Source organism: Erigeron canadensis, chromosome 6 (assembly GCF_010389155.1).
Source record: "Erigeron canadensis isolate Cc75 chromosome 6, C_canadensis_v1, whole genome shotgun sequence".
Classification (NCBI taxonomy): Eukaryota; Viridiplantae; Streptophyta; class Magnoliopsida; order Asterales; family Asteraceae; genus Erigeron; species Erigeron canadensis.
In genome coordinates, this window is record NC_057766.1 from 34,419,462 (window position 1) to 34,441,516 (window position 22,055).

The following is a 22,055-nucleotide window of genomic DNA, read 5'->3' on the forward strand; positions in this document are numbered from 1 at the left end:
AACCAGAATTCTTTGAATTGGAACAACTAGAAGGCAGAAAAGAAACCGATCTTTGCTGGCTATGTGTACCAGTATTAGAAGACAAAGAAAGCCGTAACTAAAATTTTATTTATGTGATGATACTTTAGATTTGCAATCAAGGACCCAGCCATATTTTGGAAAGAGCTAGTTCAAATTCCCCTTACAATCCAAAATGAGAGATGTCAATCCAATGTAACAAGATAAAGTGAGACATTAACAAATAACAACCTTTAATTCTAAAGTTCACAGTTAAGCAAGGAAAAACAGTTTTTTAGTGATGAAACAACAATAGCTTTGACAAAGCAGATGTTAGTATGTGACTCCAAACTCGAGTGTTATCCAGCAGAATGCAGACCAAAGTCAAAAAAGTATGTTTGTACCCATTGAATACACAAATATGACCTGCTAGATATGTTGGTTCGGTTAGTCAAGCACCCTTTTGCTATAAAAAAAAGTATGTTTGTACCCTTTTGAGTACACAAATATGACCTGCTAGATTCTTCAATGTGGGCAAAAGAGTGAAAGACCAAAAAAGAATAGCTAATAATCAAGGCACTTGGTAATAATATCCAAAGAAAAACCAAAGACGAGATTCATGTTTGAAAATGATTTTGAAATTTTAACAGTTGAAAAGATCAATTTTAAAAAGAAAGCGTATAATCTCTGTGTTAAGATAATTGCATCCAGCCATTTGAGCATATTCGGCATACTTTGTGACAGCATATACATGAACAGATTGAGGATAGGTAAGCTAGGCCAGGCTTAACAATGAAACAAATCAAGTAAACAAACACAACAAAAATGAAAAATTGCAGATGATGTAAAAGCTGGTATAAGTTCAACATTAAATCATTAAACAACAAATCTCATTCTACATGAACAGAACACGAAAAAAAGTTTCCTACAATACATCACAGTTTTCTTTTTAAACCATTTGGCAAACCACTAACTTCCTCCATGCATCCCTTCACAATTGTACGACCTGATAAGCAAAAAAAGTACGAACTTGTTAGTAATAATGGTGATACAACTCATTAAGCAAACTTAGGTAGAATTAAACAAATGTATCGATGTCACCCAAACAATTAAACATGTAATAAGGTGAAAAGCTCATTTTATTATAGCTAAGCTTGTAAATAGATGACTAATTTGATGGAAAACAACACGATTACATGAAATATAGATAATGAAGCAGAATACTCGACAATTGGACACTCAAACAATCCGTTCAAGATGCAAAATGTGAGTCAAGCAAGATACAATTTTTTCTCTATAAGATTGTATGGCTACATTCACACTTTTTCAAATGTAGAAATTGAGAATGGGGAATGATAATACATCCATAATCTCTTTGACCTGCACATCAGGGACGTATCGAACACTTTAAGGGACAAAAGCAGACTTCTAATACCTGACTATACTAGAGCACGGCTTCTATATATACATAATTACATAGAAACAGAAGCAATATAGCCTAGCTTTTATATATATACACACAGCCACAAAAAGGGATTCTTGACAAATCAGGGGTCTCAAGTGCTAGCTTTAGCAGCTTTCCTCGATAGTAACTGCAATGCATGCCTCTTGAGGACTGAGTAGCGTTCAGGATCGTAGTTTGAGATAATTATAAAAACTGATTCTAGCTTTTGCAAAGCACATATATTCAGAAATAGTTTTTAGCAAACAATGTCAAAAAAACATGATTCTGAAAAATTAGGCCGATACGCAATTTTTAAATTATGAAAACCTTGAAAAATCTGTTATTCAAAGGTGATCCCAATTCCCAAACACTTGCTTAATTAGGTCAAATGCCTTTGAAGACTAATTCTGAAAATCTAAATCATCAACACCACATTCAATGAGCAAATAAGTCACTACCAAATGCCTAAATTGTAAATAAATGCTTATGAAACAAGTAACACAACTCACTTGACATAATCAAATCAAATCAACAATTAAAAAATATTAATTCAATAAAACCCATTTTTGTAAAATTACTATAATTATAAGCAATAATTTACCTCTAAACAGATCCAACAATGATGTTGTTAATAGGGATAAAGATGAGCTTAACGAAAAACCCTACAAATCCCATCACCACAAATCCAATAGCCGTACGGACCGCTACCTTGGAGAATTCTGTAAATTCATAAAAATAAAAAAAATTAGATCTGAGTATTATTATATGATATAAGTAAGATGAAATTGTGTGTGGGGGGATTTAGCATCTACCTTTGCGATCAGGTTTGTGGCATCTTTTGACTAGACGATAGCTGTCTTTTGAGAATTCTCTCAATGGCTCAAACACTGAATCCAAGGCATCCATTTTCGTTCTCAAACAGCTTGATTGATAGAATCTGTATGTGTGTGTGTATATATCACAGATCTGACCAGATGCGGAGGAAACTATGAGAGTTTATACGCGTTGAAACTACAAAGGGGAGTAGTAATTCGCTTACCTTTACAATACCCTTCATTTACAAATTTGGCTCGTTATTTTTATTAACCTTCATATTTCATCCTTCAAAGTTATTACTATATTTTTTAAGATTTGACTGAATGTTTAAGTCATTATAAAAATAAGTAATGAGGATTAGTTTAGACTAGATCACTAGAACTATTACACATTCACATTTATTGTATCATTTTGATCCCCACGTTCAAAAGTAAGTGAAATCAAAGTTGTTTTTTTCTCGATAGTTACTTTTTTATGTTCTTTTTTTCCGAACAGCAACTGTATTACATAATAATAACAGTGACCACTAGAAAATAACTAGGTGATCAAAAGTTATAACAATCAACTACAATAATTTAAATAAGCAACACATTTATATCTAGACTCTTTTCTGAACATTTTAACTATTAGGATTGCAAAACAACCTAATTCAACAAGCATAAAACATTAAAAAAAAATTGTTTCATCCAAAGTGAACATGGAAATCAAAAACGTAAAAGTGATCCTTTTATGTTACAAGTGATAGTGTCTGCGTGTTGCGGTAGTGAGATGGTGGGGTGATAGGTCATAAGAGGTGATAAGTCATAGAGTGTGATAGCCAAATGCTTTAGCCGTACAGGCTCCGCCATCAGATTGAAAAAATTTGTCGAAAGTATATCGAATGACATTTCTAATGAAAAAGCATGAAATTTTAAGAACACACATACAATTTTATAATTTATCGATATACGGTTTTTGAGATAAAAAGTTTTGAATTAATCAGAGAAATAAAATGATTTATGGATGAGAGAGAAAAAATGAGTGGTTGAGATTTGAGGAGAGAAAAAAAAATGAGTGATTGAAATTCAAAGTTATTATAGGTATATTAGATAAAGATATTTAAATTAGTGATTAAGGAATAGGGGTATTTTGGGTAGTTTAAATTATCATTTCTTAAAAAAAATGACAAAATACTTTATAAGATTTATGTTATTAAGAGTTGACCATAACTACTATAGTGTAATATATCAAAACCAACTATGTAAAAAGATGAAGGATCAGAACTAAATAATGATTAATATTCAGAGACCTTTTTGTAATTGTCTCTTTTTTTTTTTTTTTTTTTGGGAGTTTCGTCATTCTCTCCTAGCTGGCGTTGCCTGAATGGATTGTATCATACAGTCAACACATTCACAACTGCTGACTTGTCTTTTATCTCCCACTAAAACGATGTCGTATCGTTAAGTCAATTCACCCATCTTTATACCGTGAAAATTAAGTCATAAGTATGTTTAAAAATCATAATAATAATATCAATGTCAATGTGATGGTAAATAAAATTTCACTGTTTCAATGGTTATTTTGCTACTCTCATATATCATCCATATTGCTCAATCTTTGTAACATAACATTCTTTCTCGTTTGATTCTCTAAAGTTAACCAAATCTGAATCTAGATGATTTAAGACAACCGTAGTTATAGGGTGTAAATATTTGTCTTACAAATGCACGAGTTAAGAGTTATAGTTTCGTGTGTGCATTAATTGGATCAAAAACATGTTTTTTCCATCATGATAAGGTACATATGGAGAAACTGTCCACAAGTTAAGGTGTATTTGTCCGTGGTTTCACCAAAAATCTCAAATTATGATGTCAGCTGTCATAAAACACAATCCTAAAGAAAAAGAACATCCTAAGGAGACTACACTTTTGTTCTACTGATTCAGATCAGAATGCTGTAGTATCTGTGTGTCATCAAATTTGGGCATAACTTGATTCTGATCCACCAATAGGTCATCCTTCAAGGGGAAGTTACTCCTAACTCAAACTATATTGCCTGACGAAAGTTACATTCTCTGAAATAATCTAAAAGTTACAAGCCTAGATTCAGTATAGAATGATTTGTGAATAAGAAACACCACGAATTCACTAGCCATATGGATGTTCCCTATTCTTCCTAAAAGGCATTCTATTCAAACACCACGAATTCACTAGCCATATGGATGTTCCCTATTCTTCCTAAAAGGCATTCTATTCAAGACCCTTTTTCCTTGGAAAAACATAAAGAAGCTTTCACAAACTTAGAAACAAAACAAGCAAGATATGTAAATTCAAGGTTTCGCAAGGAAATCAACCTGTTACAAATATACCACATTGATTTCCATTCCATCCCCAAAACTCTGTAAGCTGAACACTCTCTTAAAGTTGTAATTTGACTACAGGCCCTTACTAAACTTCATTTCTTTGTTTCACGCAGAACAGATCTAGGGACAAATGTCAAGCCCCGAGTATGGTGACGACCAAAACTGATAGCAGCAGGAGTGGAATCCGAAGTAGTCAACCTGGAGACAGATGAAACGAGGCCATTAAGAGTCTCTTCTTCTATTTGCATCGCAGTTGATCCTTCATCATCTGTGATAAGTGCCATTTGGCGTTCTTCACACTGATATTCCTTCACCCTCTCTTTTTGAGGAGTCTCTTCTTCTACTTGCATTGCACTTGATCCATCCCCCTGATATCTGGTATGTTTCGTGTGCCGTTGTTTACGTTGGTTTTTCTTTACCCTCTCTTTTTTTGACGGTAGGGACTTTTTAAAGAACTCAAATGAAGACGGAAAGTTATGCTTGTCCATTAGATGTTGATGCCGACTCTTGTAACTTTTGAGCTTTAGACCACACCCTTCAACAAGGCATTCATACTGTTTCACAAAACATGCTACACTACGTCAGCCAATTGAGCACAAAATCTGTACCACAATATAATAATATAACTTTTTTTTAAATAAAATGACTTAAGAGACTTGATGCATGGAAATGCTAGTTAAAAAACTTTTATACTATTTTCTATTTATCTACTTCATTACATTACCTCCGTTAGGTTAGGGATAAAACAGAATTTGCTTGACCCATTCATAAGTAAATGGGCCAAAATGAAATTTGCCAGTTCTTTTGAAGCATAAGATGGTGCAACTTATTACTGCATCAGATACGTTCACAATATTGTTTCAATAATAATAAATCATGTTGATTGTTGAGCAAAATGATTTATGAGGTTTTTGCATCAACTTACACTTTGAGCAACTTTCAACCTATTCTTTTACTTTGCTAATATTTTGTTTGACCCGTTACTGAAAACATAGCTTGAGTCGACAAACTGATAAGTAAATGGGTCGAGATTGCCACCTACAGTTGGCAACCTTTGACCCATTTGCCTTTTCGCTAGTTTTTGATCCATTAGAACTTAACCTAAACCAACCAATTCATAATTAAACGAATCAAGATTGTCACCAAGTTGAAGGAAATACAGATCATAGAATGCAAATAGATTAAGAATTACCATAGGATAACCTCGTGCAACTTTGGCTTGAAAGAAGGAATCGTGTGCTTCAGCGACGTGTATGCCAAGCAGGCGACACGTAGGATACACTCTAGAGCAAACAGAGCAAGAGGCAGTATGACGTGCATTGTAATGATCTTCAAACTCGGCCAATGATTTCAAGTGTGCTCCACACCCAACAATTGGACAGAATACTTGCCTAACCAAACAATATAGACCTCTTGGTAAGAAGTAATGCATCAATTAATTAGTAATATGTATCGGTATAGCTAACACTAACAACACCTCCCGGATCTGGTCTACAAACGTATCAGAATATATTTTTAGCTCCTTGTGATCATTTGGTTGTATGACTTATATTTATATTCTTTCTACTGTTGTTGATTAAGATATCGTAACATTTATATGTATTACAGTATTGACTCAGTTGCATTATTTCATCTTGCACATAATTAAAGCAAAACATCCGAACCATGATCTTACAAAAAATCATGCTCATAAAATACCTGTTCTCATCTTGTTCCAAATATATAAGCTGTTGTTTTTCCTCTTCATTTAAATCCAATGCAACCTGAACAACGATACAACACGACAAGAGTTACATCTGAGTCAAACTTATTTAACCTTTTTGATAAGGCTTTATTTAAAGCTTTATTTGCTTATGCTACAAGCTAATAAGCCCTTTCAAGGTGTTTGGTTATAGCTTTATTTTAAAAAGCTTATGGCTTTTTTTTTGAAAAAAAAGCTCATTAGCATAAGCCACAAATTTTTAAGCTTATTAAAAAAGCATACGCCAATAAGCATAAGCTCGCCAAAACACTCCCTAAAATTATGGTGTTTGGCTTAGATTAATTTCAGGCTTATTGAGTTATATGCAATGTGCTTATTTTGGGGACTTGTAATTGCAAAATAAGCGTGTAAATCCAAAAATAAGCCACACAAACAAGTGTTATCAAAGATTAGCCAAATACTCAATAAGTTTGAAAATAAGCAAAGCCAAACAATCACAGAAAAATAAAATAAAAATTGAAACCCTAAAAAAAGAATGCAAAATTTGGAAATGAAAGAAGAAAACCTGTTTGGCAAGAAGTTCACGTTCAATATTCCCAGAAGCGAAAAAGGGATCATCGGGACTGAATCGACGAATAACTGGAAACCAATACTTGAATTCTGATTTCGTTTCTAAATGTTTATCAACTATCATCATCTTATTATATAATATATGTGTTCTTTTTAAAAAAAAAGTTTGATGATTAGGGGTTTGATTCTGACTGACTGACTGACTGACTATTGGAGTTGGGTGATATGGGTCGGGTCAAATAAGCCCCGTTCTCTAACGGATCTTTTAAGGATATTTATCAGTTTCGGTCCTTTTGGATACTCGGTAAGATGGTGAGGTGATAAATTATAGAGTGTATTAGTGTAATAGTCAAATACCATAGCATTACGCGCTCCTTTATCTATACTACTATATTAATAAACAAATTAAACTCCCATATTTTCAATACCTTTAAAATACACTTAATTTTCAACACATTTTTAACTCACACTAAATTTACCCAATATATCCTTAAAATATTTTACACCCCATATTTATCCAAACTATTTATCATCTTTATTAATTATTTTAAATATTTATACCTAATATCTCTACAATATTCTTAATAAAGTTAATTACAAAAGATACATCTCTTAACCATAAAATAACTACACTACCAATTACGTCAATTACTTTTAGATTAATAACCACATCGTTACCATCACCACCACTAGCACCACCCATTACCGCCACCGTTGCTGCATTGTGCGGATACCTATCTCGTAAGATAATAATAAATAATGGAGGTTAGGGCCTTCAAAGCTTATATGGATTATTAAAAAACATTTTTAAAAAACAAAGGCATGTTATAAATAGGTGACTATCCACATTCTCTATTGTTCAATCCATTCACATTATTTCAAAATATTGTATTCGATGTAATTGTTACTAGAAGCCCATAGATAATGATCTGTTATTAATAGGGGTGGACAAAAACCGAACCGAAAACCGATAAAAACCGAACCAGAAAACCGATCCAATCAAAAATCCATTAGATTCGGTTTTGGTTTTTTAAAAACCAAAATAATTGGTTCGGTGTTTGGTTTTATATGTAAAACCTAATCGGAAAAACCGATCCAATGCAATCCAATTCAAATTAATTTATATTTCACTTTATATCCTTTTATTAAATTTACTTATAATTTATACCAATTAAATCTTTTTTTTTTTTTTTAACATATTGGGACAATATTATATAAATACAACTAGATTATTGTCCCGCGTAATACGCGAGATAACATATTTAATTAGTGACAAGTTATCGTTTCACAATATCATACATTGATAACCATATATAAAAGATGTTGAAAATAGATTAATTAGTATCATGGTGCCAAAGTTGTAAATTAATTAGTATCTTGTTGTTAATGTATGTCTTTATATAGAAAAAAAAAACATAAAATTTCATGATTTTATGTTTCTATAAACAATTAGTAACACTTCAAATTATTGTGTCAAGTGATAGTTTGAAATTCAATATAAACAGATTTGTTTAGCGGAATATAAATAAGAGCTCTATATGGATTTGACTTCCCTTTAATTAGTGTAACTATATTAGTCATTTTTTACAATTTTCATGTAGTTTAATGTTTATATAAATATACATATAAAGAAAATTTAACAAAACAAAAGTAGTTAGCATTTGAACCATGCATGTCTGAGATGAAACCCAGTATTATTGAAAACCCTCTTAATTATCCACTCATACAAACTTCGAAAGTGTGATTTATACCCTGATGGATTTACTTAAGGTTTAAGACTTTGTCAGTAACTCACCTTTTGAAAGTTTACTTTTTGTGTTTATAGTTAACCTTTTGAAATTTTTAAAATTAATTTCACATCAATATATTGAGGTTTCGAAATATGTACTTATAGTTAAATTTTTAGAAATTTTCAAAATATTTTTTTAAAATCATGGTTGAATTTTATTATTAATAATAATAATATTTGAAACAAATATTGGATTTATGTAACAAATTTAAAAACTAAAATATTTAGGAAATTAAAATCTTAAACTTTTAATATTTACTTTAATTAACATAACTTATGTAAAAGCAAATTATAATACAATAATTAAGATTTAAAAGTTCATAATATAATCTTATAAGAGACCCTAAATTTCAACTTCTAGATTTATTAGGAAAAATATATAATGAATAACTTATTAAAAAGTGTCAAGTAATAAGTTTTTTTTAATTAATTCAATGATAATTATCTTTTATCAAATAAGATTGTTTATTATATTATGTTTATTTTTTGAAAAGTATTTATTATATTATATTTAATAATTATATATCATGAGAAAGACTTTTATGATTTAAATATTTATGTTTCATTAGTCTTGCTTTTATACTTAGCGTATATAATATATTCATAAATTATAAAAAAAATTTATCAGTCGTAATCTGATAGTTCTTTATATTACCATAACTATGAATAATAATGTAACTATCAATTATTGTTTTTATATTTTTGTTCTCAATTATCCCGCACAACATACGAGTTTAATCTAGTATCTAGTATATATAGTGAATGACATGTTTTTTCTTTTATTAATAAATTAATAGTTATCAATATTAGTTAAATAATAGTCGGATAATCTAAAAGACCTTTAATGTATATAATATAATTGTAAACGATTTAATAACTCAATAATACGGTTACAATATAAACTCATACATGCATGGGTATATATATTAGTTCATTATGTTTACACATTACACTGATCGATCGATTTATGGCTTCCTAGGTATATACATACTTTATTAAATATACAAAATTTAATTATTTCAAATACAAGGACTAATATTGTGTTTTCTTAATATTAGTGATTAAATATTAATGGTGAAAACTGTAAATTAGTGATGGAAAACAAAAAAGTGTAAATTATCCAAAGTAGATGGACTAATGTTGCGTTTACTTAATATTAAATTCGGTAATGGTACTATTATTTAGATCTAAGGGTTGTAATTAAAAGTTTGAACTCATCTAACGGTCCTTGTTTCTCCATAAAAGAATTTAGGACCTTGTTATATATATATATACTAGATTATTGTCCCGCGTAATACGCGAGAGAATATATATTTTTATATTCATATATATATATATATATATCAAAAATACAATTTTCTTAAGTAATAATTAACGAATTAATAAAAATTCAATTTCATTTTATTAATATTTGTTTTTCTGACCTTATTAATTTCACAAAAATTTATTATGTTGTTCATTAAGTCTTACTGATTCAATGCCAAAAGTTATTACATATTCATGTTATCACAAATATCTCGATGTCATTCGGATTTTCATGTCATCTCATAAAAAATATTACACATGACACATTCTTTAGATGGTGCCTAGGCATACAACCTTCTAAACTGAGTTGCAAGAATGCCACTATTAAGCCAATGATCATTCCAGAATCTTGTCTTATTTTCACTCCCAACTATTATCTAATAACATCTTAAGGAGGTTAGCAATCGAATGTGTCTCATAGACTGAGGAACATATATTTGCCCAAATATTATTATCATTTTTTTTACATAGGAACACAAACTCAGAACCATGAATCACTTGGATAATTTTAAACCTCACGACATCAAAGTTTTGTACCACATGTCATATCCATTTGTACATATAATTCTAAATTAAGAGCATCCAGACCACTAAAGCGTAAACCACCCACTTTTTTACCTGTCTTCCAGTCGATCCATTGCATTTCATTTTCCTAGTTCAGCCCCCCTTCTCCCTTACCCCTTCCAAAAAAAAAAGAGATGAAATTGTGATCTTTAACAATCGAATAAAGAAAAATAATATATCATAAATACTTTGAATTTTAACTTTTATAGATTTAATTTTATTTTATTAAATTTAAGTTATTATTACTTTCTTCTTTAAGTTTGTAGACGTTAATAATTAACGTATTTAAAGATATAGTTATGTAAATTAATTTTTTTTATATTTTACATCATTTTTTATCTTTAAAATTTATTTTTAATGTTATTACAATATAATTTTCTTTTTATTAAGTTATACTTTTGTATAAGATTTTTATCATATAACAAATAAAATTTGGTTATAAGGATTTTTGTATAGGATTATTATCATATAACGTTTTTATTAAATCAATGTTTTGAAATCTGGACCGGAGTTAACCCGTCCTTGTTAATAAAAAAACAAATATGGAGTGTATAGTAAGCTATCACAGTTATATATCAAAAAAAAATTTTGTATAAAAGTTACAATGATATTATGCATAACTTTAAGTTAGATTAACACAACATGCGATATATTGATTGATAATTAAATTGCTTAGCTATTTTAGTGTATGACTAAATTATTCGAGCAAAACGTTAAAACAAAAGTGCAATGACAATGCAGACATATCCGGATGAGTGAAATACATCCAAAGAAATGAAAACCTTACTTAGCGAGACTTCTGATAGATGATGTATCCTTTTTTCAAAACTGTGGTTAAATAACGCACAAATTAATATGAGAAACAATGACTAAGGTTTTTTACAAAAGCAAACTTCATGCCTAAAAGCAAACTGTGTGGTCACTGTTAAATGAAATCTAATCCACGACTAATGTAGCTTCATGTGTTTTAGTGGTTTAATTTTTACCTGGTTAAATATTTGTCAACTTATGATATTATAAAAACTTAACATGTCACTAAATTATTATTTTTTTGAACGACATGTCATTAATTATATATGTTTCTAACGTATTACGCGGATATTAATCTAGTTAGGATATATATTAGATATTAATATATTGAATATATAATATTAACTATTATTCTATTATATGTATATATATATATATGGAGACAATCAAATAAGAACATATTTAAAATAAGAACGGTGAGAACACCTTAAAATCATCATTTTGATGCATTAAAAGTCCATAAAACTGACATAGTACATAACTAATTATTATTATTTAAGTGTTTAACAACACATTGATTCATCAAAATCGAAAAAATCACGTTTTTTGTTGGATGCATCATTTTGATGAATATGCATCCAAGATGGATGCACAAAACAAAAAACATGATTATTTCGATTTTGACGGATGAATATGTTGTTAAACACTTAAATAATGATAATTAGTTATGCACTATGTTAGTTTTATGGACTTTTAATGCATCAAAATGATGTTTTTAAGGTGTTCTCACCATTCTTATTTTAAAAGTGTTATTACCGGAGTGTTACCCTGTATATATATATATATATATATATATAACAAGGTGCTAAATTCATCCCTAAACAAACAAGAACCCTTGGATGAATTCCATCTTTGATTTAGATCCATTAGATCAAATTTAATTATTTCATATTTCTTAAATGACAATATTAATACTTATACTTTTTATGATTATACAAAAAATACCTCTTTAAATTTAATTTACACTTTTTGGTTTCTCATAATAAATTTACACTTTTTACCCATCAATTTTAATCAATAAATCAAAAATATATATAGGGTAACACTCCAGTGAGAACAGTCTTAAAATAAGAACGGTGAGAAAACTTAAAAAAAATCATTTTGATGCATTAAAAGTCCATATAACTAACATAGTGCATAATTAATTATCATTATTTAAGTGTTTAACAACACATTGATCTGTCAAAATCAAAAAAATCATGTTTTTTGGTGGATGCATCATTTTGAAGAATATGCATCCAAGATGGATGCACAAAACAAAAAACATGATTTTCTTGATTTTGAAAGGCCAATGTGTTGTTATACATGCACTTAAATAATGATAATTAGTTAAGCACTATGTTAGTTTTATGGACTTTCAATGCATCAAAATGATGTTTTTTAAGTGTTCTCACCGTTCTTATTTTAAAATTATTTTTATTTGATTGTCCCCCTACATATATATATATATATATACATATAGAGGGTAACTTTCCAGTGATAACAGATTTAAAATGAGAACAGTGAGAACAAGGGATAAAATAGGAATTTTAACATAAATATGGTAGTTTCCCTTTCAAACGTCTTTTTGATAATTTAAAAATGTAATCATCATACTAATACAAAATTCGTTCTATCCACATCCCCTTTTTAAGGATTTCTACACGTTTGCTATATCAAACAGAATTATACATTTTCAATTTTATATCCAAAAAGTTTAATATTCAATAATACACGGATACTATTATTTATTTTATTTTTTTGACAGCAGATACATGGATACTATTATTTACGACTTTAAACATGGATGCACAAATCTAATTAGTATGCATCCAATTCATCTCTTAATGATTTTACATAACTATAATATATGCACACTATATATTATTATGCATCTTATGTTTGAAATTGGAAGAAAAGAATTAACGGATTATGTTTGAAATTGGAAGAAAAGAATTAACGGATTATAAAAGAAATAAATATGAATGCACAAACAATATTTGGTGGATGCACAATTAATATTTAGGTTTTTAGATGGATGCATAATTCATCTTAATTAATTATTACGGTCAAATTTGATGGATGCAAAAACTACTACTATTTATATGAAATTTAATGGATGCACAAATAATTTTTAGTATTTTTTTTTTCTATAGTTGCATGCTTTTTAATAATCTAATTATGATGTTGTATTGGTTGGATTTCAAAACGTGGGGGTGGGATGAGGAGGCTGGCAGTTACCGTGAAGAATTATTTGGTTTTATTTCCTTTTATGCCCTTTAGTTTTATTTAAAAAACATAAATTGCTTCAAATTTTCTAATCCATTGATTTATGTAACCAACGGTTGAGATCTATTTTTTTTGTGTTCTCATTTGATGAGCTTCCTATACATATATATATATATATATATAGGGGGACAATCAAATAAGAACAAATTTAAAATAAGAACGGTGCTAACACTTTAAAATCATCATTTTGATGCATTAAAAGTCCATAAAACTGACATAGTGCATAACTAATTATCATTATTGAAGTGTTTAACAACACATTGATTCATCAAAATCGAAAAAATCACGTTTTTTGTTGGATGCATCATTTTGATGAATATGCATCCAAGATGGATGCACAAAACAAAAACATGATTATTTCGATTTTGACGGATGAATGTGTTGTTAAACACTTAAATAATGATAATTAGTTATGCACTATGTTAGTTTTATGGACTTTTAATGCATTAAAATGATGTTTTTAAGGTGTTCTCACCGTTCTTATTTTAAAAGTGTTATCATCGGAGTGTTACCCTATATATATATATATATATATATATATATTGTAGCTATTATTTTTGATTTCTTGATTAAAATTATTGGGTAAAAAGTGTAAATTTGTGATGGAAAACCAAAAAGTATAAATTAAGTTAAAAGGGCTATATTATATATTAGCTACTATTTTTGATTTATTGATTAAAATTGATGGGTAAAAAATGTAAATTTATTATGGAAACCAAAAAGTGTAAATTAAATTTAAAGAGGTATTTTTTTGTATAATTATAAAAAGTATAAGTATTAATATTGTAATTTAAGAAAGATGAAATAATTAAATTTGATCTAATGGCTCTAAATCAAAGATGAAATTCATCAAAGGGTTCTTGTTTGTTTAAGGATAAATTTAGCACCTTGTTATATATATATTGGTAGATATATGTTTTTTTTTACATATTCTAGTCCAAATTTGGTTTGTTACGGACCTTATAATTATACTTTGTTTCCACAATTAGTAAAATTGAAATATTTGTCTATTTTATACAAGTTTTGTTGTCATAAAGGATGTTAGTTATGACTACATGTTATAATAGCAAAACAAAAAATTTAAGATGGACAATGATTTATAGACGTGAAGTTTCATTTTTACAAATTTTTGTGTAAATTTTGTTTAATATAAAAAATATTAAAAAGAGTAAAAAAGATATCCAAAACCAAATTAAACCGAACTAAAACCGAACCCAACGGTTTCAAAATATGAAAAACCAAATGGACCGATTTGGGTTTTGGTTTTAGGTCAAAACCGACTCAAGCTCGGCCCTACTTATTGATATGTAAAGAAGTAGATGCATTAATGTGTTGGCACTTGGCACTACTTCACTCCTTTTTCACATTCAACCAATTTTCGTATGTTTGTAGAAATATGTTGTATGAAGTCATCTTTTATTATTGGGTTATTTGAGTAGCTGAGTTTTATTTATTCACCGTTAAAATAAAATTTTATGTAATAACTCATTAGGTTTTTAAACTATACATTTGTCTTAGTCATAGTTTCTTATATGCTATGGAATAATCTTTGAGTATCTAAAACTATAATTATGTGCTAGCTAACCAAAACAAACATCCAAACCAATCTTGGCAACTCGTAACTTTTAACTTGATTTAGAAACATGATTTTTAACTCGTGACTTGTAACGTGACTCGACTTGTAAGAGTCAGAACATTTTTATATAGTACATAATATTGTATAATTTTATATTATGTGATGTTTTTGAAACAAAATATAAGTTGATCATATTAATACATTTACAAAAAGATAACACTTTTGATAGTTTTGAGTTATAAATGTATAATTTACCTCCAAATTCGAATTAAAAGGATCAAAAATACATATACAACGATGTAACCATAAATGTCATATATAACCATGGTTTCAAACTAAAAAAGTCATAAGTTTGCAACCCTTATTGACTCGGTTCAAATTTACACCCCAACTTATACTCGTAAGTTATGAGGAAAAAAAAATGTCATTTAGCGAGTCGTCCTGTATTAATTGTAAATTTAATCATTGGGTTCACAACCCAGTGGTATGAGAGTTTTTCAATGATGACTTTAAATCCAGAAGACCTGTATTCAAATCCGGAAGCAGCAGGTTTTCTCCAATTAATTTAATTGGGGGTTTCTCCCTAATGTGGTGTATTGGAGTATCCAAAATAAAATTTGTAAATTAACTCGACTCAACTATTCTCATACCCGTGTGGCGTCTTATATCAGCTAACTAATTCAGCGTTTAAAATCAGCAACGATTATATATAAAGGGTTTAGCAACCAAATACACAAACACAAACTAATAAAAGAGAAAGAGAAGAGATGGATCCAGAGGGTGTATCAAAAGCATTCGTTGAACATTACTATTCAACCTTTGATACAAATCGATCAGCTTTATCAAACTTATACCAAGAACCTTCTATGTTGACTTTTGAAGGTCAAAAGGTTCAAGGCTCACAAAACATTGTTAACAAACTCACTTCACTTCCTTTCCAGCAATGCAAACATAGTATTACAACTGTTGACTGTCAGCCTTCTGGTCCTGCGGCTGGTATGCTTGTTTTTGTTAGTGGTAATCTTCAACTTGCTGGTGAACAACACGCGCTTAAATTCAGTCAGGTACTTAATTTATTTATTTATCTAGGGATTTTGAATTTTTGATAAGCAATAAAGTTTTTGTTACATACAAATTATAACCGTCTACTAAAAATAACTGCCGACTGCTGTGTGTGTATATATTTTTTAAATATATATTTATCTGTATCAATGATGATGATGTTCGGATGAGATTTTGTTGAAATTTTAAGGCTTGCTGATTTGCTGAATATTATTTAGGAATTAGGATTTTAAGTTCTAGGGAGATGCTATTTTTTGAACGGCAAGTGTTAATTCACTTATTGTTAGTAGTAGTTTTTTGGAAGTTAATTAACTACTAAGAGAGGCAGAGAGGCAAAGGCACCCACCTCCCACTTAGACGACCACACCAAGAGCTTATTGGCATTCCGCAGGCTCATGTGCCGTACTTTTTACACCACAAAAGCTTTACATTAGATTCAAGTTTGTGGAAGGTCGCAATCTGTACCAACGGAAGAGCATACACATGATCCAATATGTTGACTTTCCTATAACAGTTGTATCCGGGCTTTGGAATTTTAAAAAAAAATGAGATACGTATTTACATAATGGTGACTCTGTTACAGCTTCTAAGCTGAGACGTATCGCAGAACAATGTGCTGATGATAAAAAATGGTTGTATTTTTGTATGTATTTGATTGAATGAAATTAGCTGTTGTTAGCTTATTGATATTGCTTGATTACTGATTCAAGGAACTCTAGTTGTTTCAAGTTATAAGAGGCGCTAAAAGCACTAGTTGTATGGGTTCGGTAATGGGTCAAACAGACGGTTTAATGCATTTTAAAAGCTGGTCGGGCAGGGTTGAGTTGATCCACCAACACTTTTTTAGGCCTTTATAATTGCCGCTTGTTACATATACTTACGTATAAAAGCTATATTGTTAAGATAACATTGAACATTTATCGAATGAGCCGGTTTGGAGCCTATATGTATTTGAATACTCTTTATGGACCATTTGACCCTTTAACCTGTTCATCTTGATCCACTCGGGTTGATGATAAAGTATAGCTCAAATCAGTCACTTTTTACAGTAGCTGAGTGGGTCGATATCCACTTGTCAAGAAATTACTACTTATGAGTGCTAGTATTGCCAAGGTTTGTACTGGTTTATTGTCTAGTTTTACTCCTTTTGCCCATGTATGCTTTTTAGTAAATTCAGATATTTAAACATCGAACGATCTTATTTTGGTTATGTTGTTTTAGGCAACTGCCTCTACATGAAAAAGTATAGCTGTAGATGTTTTAAGGAAAAAGTTGCTTGTAAATACTATACATGGCTATTTTAGAGATGTTATTCTTCTAGCTATTATCTTCATGACATGTTACTTAAGATCTCTAAGTTGGCTATAGATGGTTTGCGTTTCATGAGAATTCTTCATTAGAATAAGTTTCATAAACAAAACGTCAGTTATAATACATCCATAGCTGTTTCTCGAATATGTGTATTATTTGCTTTGTTTTCTTTTTGCAATATTATGTATGGCAACAAAGTCACAATGTCATATTGTTATATGCATGGTCGGGACAAGATTCTTATTGTGGTGTAGTCATCTCTTCTTACGATCTTTGCTTGTTTATGTGCAGATGTTCCATCTGATGCCGACTCCACAAGGAAGCTTTTATGTTTACAATGACATATTCCGCTTGAATTATGCTTGAAGAGAGATCCTGAACTTTAAAGCATTCGGCGCTGAATTGTTTGCCTATCATTTCTGTTTTTTATACTGTCACATGTCTATTCCTTGAGAACTAGGAGTCTAGGACAATCAATTTCTAGTGTTGCTGTCCAACTCGTCTTTTCTTTTTTTAATATTTTATTTGATGATTGCAAGTAGATGAACATTGGGGGAAAAATTGTTATTACGATTGGCTATCTTGTTAAAGAGCGATATCTGTTTTAGTGCTAATGTCATAGCCCATCGGCACCTTGCAAACTGAGATCCAGTTCATATAGGTCAAAGTTTGATACCTGTTCTAGGGCTGGAACTGCATTTCAGAAAGACCGTTATACGTATACAAGGGATGTACTATTTTAGGCTGCCCTCGTCGCAACCACACCCTTCTTTTACTGATGTATTTAGCATAGCTAATACATGTATAGAGCCATAGACTAATGAGAAGTTGGCTGAGTGAGGCAATTGGAACTGTTTTAGGAGATGATGTTTTAGAGAGTTATCTGATGTCACATGTGTTTTTCCATTTTTCTCCATTCCATTTAATGAGAGGTGGAGTTGTTTAAAACCAACGATGTATAGGTTGATTTCAAGTACAATTCTTATAAAGCAAAAAGAATGTGAGCAAACATTCATTTCTAGCAAAAGTTATGGATGTGCATTTTTCAAGGATCGGTCCTAGGCAAACATACATTTGGGTAAAAAGGTTATTACTATAAAATCACAAATTACTATGGAAATTACATTGTTCATGAGCAAGTCATATTCATATCTAAGGAGATAGGATAAGGCCCATTATGCTTTGATATCATCAATCAATGGCCTCAAGATAGCTGATACATAATTGATTTTTCAAAGATCTGGTTGTTTATATGTGTAAGTCCAATCATTAAAGATGAATTTACTTTAAAAAACTTGACATTTGTTAGTGGGATCAAAATGCAATTACCCCTAAAAAAGTCATTATCAATGAGAATAACTTGAGTAAGCAACCTAGTCTCACTTTTCCCCTTTCTTAGTCATACCTTTCTTGTCTTTTCTTCCACCATTGATCCTTAAATCTCACTTGTATATACACCACAAGTACACATTGCAGAGAATTAAAAAGAAGAAAAAAAGGGGATAGATCAGGCGGAGGCTCAAAACTATAACAATGTCTGATTGGGGACCGGTATTTGTGGCAGTGGTTCTATTCATATTGTTAACACCGGGATTGCTGATTCAGATACCGGGGCGCAATAGGATGGTGGAATTTGGTAATTTCCAGACAAGTGGTGTTTCTATTTTGGTTCATTCTGTTATTTATTTTGCTCTTATATGTATCTTTTTGCTTGCGGTTGGGATACATATGTATCTTGGTTAACCTCAAATACCAACATTTTCGTGTAATTCTCTTTCGATTCGTCATTCGCTAGTTGATTACTCATTCTGGATTCATTTGGCTTAGATAATAATGTCATTATTCAATTACTAAAATGTCTTGGTAAACATTGTTGATTTAGTTTCATTTTTAATTTTGGCGTTTGGATGAAACGAAGATTTAATAATCATATCCAAAAATAGGACACAGGATAAAAGCCCGTTATGCTTTGATACCTTAATGAAAGGAATCAATATAACGGATACCAAATTGGACGGATTCGTTAGTGAAACTTACAATTTTTATAGTTCTGGGGATCCAAATCCAATTACTCTTAAAAGTTAAATCCCAATTGCATGAACTTCCCAAGTGGTATAGATGGAGAACAACTTAAAGCCCAAACACTCTTTAAAAATGATTTAGGTCATTGGGTGTTTGGTTGGATGAAACTAGGAGTTAAAAGTTAGTAGGCTGACATGTTTTTGATATCAAAGTTGATAAACTAAAATAACTAATCCCAAACACTCTCCAAAAGAAGTGTTTAGTACTCGAATCATACACATTCATTTGAATCTGGAAATGGTGATTACATTACATACCATTCTGATTAGAAGTGTTAGGTTTCCATATCATTTTTGCGGTTTATGGAAATGCAAATAATATGTCCATCCATTGTTTGCGGTTTAATATTATATTTTATGTCATGTCACTTATTACCCAACTTTTTGTTTGGTTAGCTAAAATTATATAGTCGTTTTGACATTATCCAAGAAAAAGGGAGTATACAATTTGATGGGCACAAAATTATATATTCCTTTATCGGCAATTTTTTTGGTAAACATCACCCCGATGATTTTATATAATAACATGAACATTCGAGAGAAAGTAACGTTACTGCTTGTCACATTAACAAGGAAACTCGAAAAGTATATACATCATTAAGAGAACAAATAGACTAAATAATCAACTATCCTATCTAGGGATGAGTACAAAATCCCAAGTCCTAAGTCTCATCCCGATCCTGATACTGGGAGGTGGAGAGTCCCAAGTGGGATCGAGACCAGTATACGTTTTTTATGAAATTTGGGATTGGGAGTGTGGAGTTCATGCAGACGACGGGATCTGAGACCGGGACTGGTATCATATTTTTGTCCTTTTACACTATGTTCTTGGGTTTTTTTTATAGGGAAAACAAGAATGGAATGCAAATGATTTTATAACAATTTGTGTTCTTGAGTTTTTTTAATAGAAGGAAAAGAAAAGAAATGAAATAGATGGATTTTTTAGTTGATTTTGTTCTCAAAATTTTCTTCCTAAATATGAGATGATTTGAAAGGATCTCTTCTCTCCCATTCTCATCTATTCCGTTCATTTAATTTCTTTTAAATTGGAACTAGAGAACAAAGTGTTAAGGATCGATACCACATTTTTTTTTCTTTTTCGGGTATCGATATCGACCGGCACAGAACGGGACATGTCTCATGTTCATCCCCTAATCCTATCATAGAAATGAAAGTAATAAATTTTTATTCAATTGGTACTTTGGTAGGGACTAGAGAGTATTTGAAAGGAAACAATTTGAAAATGGTGGTTGATGTGAGATATTTAGTGACTTTAACAAAAGAATAGTGATAAATTTACATACATTTTATCTATCTACAATAAGTACATGTATATTAGTGCATATGTACAACTTTATAAATTTTAAATTGTTGTAGTTGGATAAGTAGTGTTGTGAATTTATCACTACTCATAAAAAGGTCATGGCCTCATGGGTTCATGAAATGAAATATTTGGAGATTTTCATGTGGAGCCAAAAGTTTTTAAATACTTAGCTTTAAGAGGTTCCTCTCACTTATTTCCTCCTGTAATGCGGAGATGGTCGGTGTGTCGTAAGTGATCCATATTTACCATTAAAATATATATACGTCGAATTTTTGTGTATATGCTTTTTTTTTTTGCCGGATAAAGGTAAAATTTATGGATGGTTAAAGGAAAAACAAAAAATACTGCAAAAGACATACAACGTGGATTGTATACCAATTAGTAGTGAATAGTAAATAACCTAGTAGTTCAAAACATTTATCTCCTATTACTATATCATTAATGGCGAGCCACAGTGTCACGTGCCATGTGGCGCTGTTCTATTGGTCTCGTCTATATCCCGCGTTTTTTTTTCAGATTTTGCTATATCGGATTCCGTTAAGGTTATTTTTTTCCGGTTTTTCTTGGTTTCCTACATAGTTTTTTTTGCTTTTGTGTTTTCTTTCTATTGGTCCACCTATACCCCGCGTTTTTTCGGATTTTGCTATATCGGATCCCGTTAAGGTTTTTTCGTGGTGTTCATCATAGTTTTTTGGCTTCTGTGTTCTGAATTAATATATTGGAAACTTTTACACAAAATTTATTTTTTCCTTTGTTATTTCTATTTTCGTTAAGGTTATTTATCTTTTGGTTTTTCTTGGTTTTTTGATACTTTTTTTTTGCGTATATGATCTCTTTTATTGGTTCATCATATACCCGCATCACTATTTAGATTTTGACATTACGGATCCCATTTTGAGTTTTTTTTTTTGTTTTTTTTTGGCATGGTTATCAATAGTCACCATGCTTATTAAAACTTGACACGTCACATCGGCTATAAAGTGACACATCGCACGTTTCCTATAGTTTGGATTTTGCCACATTGCATCCTGTTCGGATTTTGTCACGTCTTTTTCTTTTTTAGTTTTGTTTTTTCTTTTCGGATTTTTTATTACG

At 30.4% G+C, this 22,055-nt stretch overlaps 4 protein-coding genes across 4 annotated transcripts; 2 read left to right on the forward strand and 2 right to left on the reverse strand.

Moving 5' to 3' along the window:
• Positions 1–823: 823 nt before the first annotated feature.
• LOC122603922 (protein transport protein Sec61 subunit gamma-like) lies at positions 824–2,448 on the reverse strand. The gene is made up of 3 exons (XM_043776778.1): positions 2,254–2,448; positions 2,043–2,160; positions 824–1,003 (listed from the first exon to the last, which is right to left on the reverse strand). Exons 1-2 carry the CDS (start codon positions 2,345–2,347, stop codon positions 2,045–2,047), a joined length of 210 nt encoding a protein of 69 aa, XP_043632713.1. The 5' UTR covers positions 2,348–2,448; the 3' UTR covers positions 824–1,003; positions 2,043–2,044.
• A 2,087-nt stretch (positions 2,449–4,535) lies between these two features.
• Positions 4,536–7,048, reverse strand: LOC122605309 (zinc finger protein 511). The gene is made up of 4 exons (XM_043778227.1): positions 6,866–7,048; positions 6,297–6,361; positions 5,791–5,989; positions 4,536–5,152 (listed from the first exon to the last, which is right to left on the reverse strand). Exons 1-4 carry the CDS (start codon positions 6,995–6,997, stop codon positions 4,691–4,693), a joined length of 858 nt encoding a protein of 285 aa, XP_043634162.1. The 5' UTR covers positions 6,998–7,048; the 3' UTR covers positions 4,536–4,690.
• An 8,769-nt stretch (positions 7,049–15,817) lies between these two features.
• Positions 15,818–18,145, forward strand: LOC122605197 (nuclear transport factor 2B-like). Its single transcript, XM_043778098.1, has 2 exons — positions 15,818–16,246; positions 17,847–18,145. Exons 1-2 carry the CDS (start codon positions 15,950–15,952, stop codon positions 17,919–17,921), a joined length of 372 nt encoding a protein of 123 aa, XP_043634033.1. The 5' UTR covers positions 15,818–15,949; the 3' UTR covers positions 17,922–18,145.
• Positions 18,146–18,743: 598 nt separating this feature from the next.
• On the forward strand, positions 18,744–19,361 carry LOC122605974. The gene is made up of 2 exons (XM_043778939.1): positions 18,744–18,811; positions 19,032–19,361. Exon 2 carries the CDS (start codon positions 19,089–19,091, stop codon positions 19,296–19,298), a length of 210 nt encoding a protein of 69 aa, XP_043634874.1. The 5' UTR covers positions 18,744–18,811; positions 19,032–19,088; the 3' UTR covers positions 19,299–19,361.
• The last annotated feature ends 2,694 nt before the right edge of the window (positions 19,362–22,055 follow it).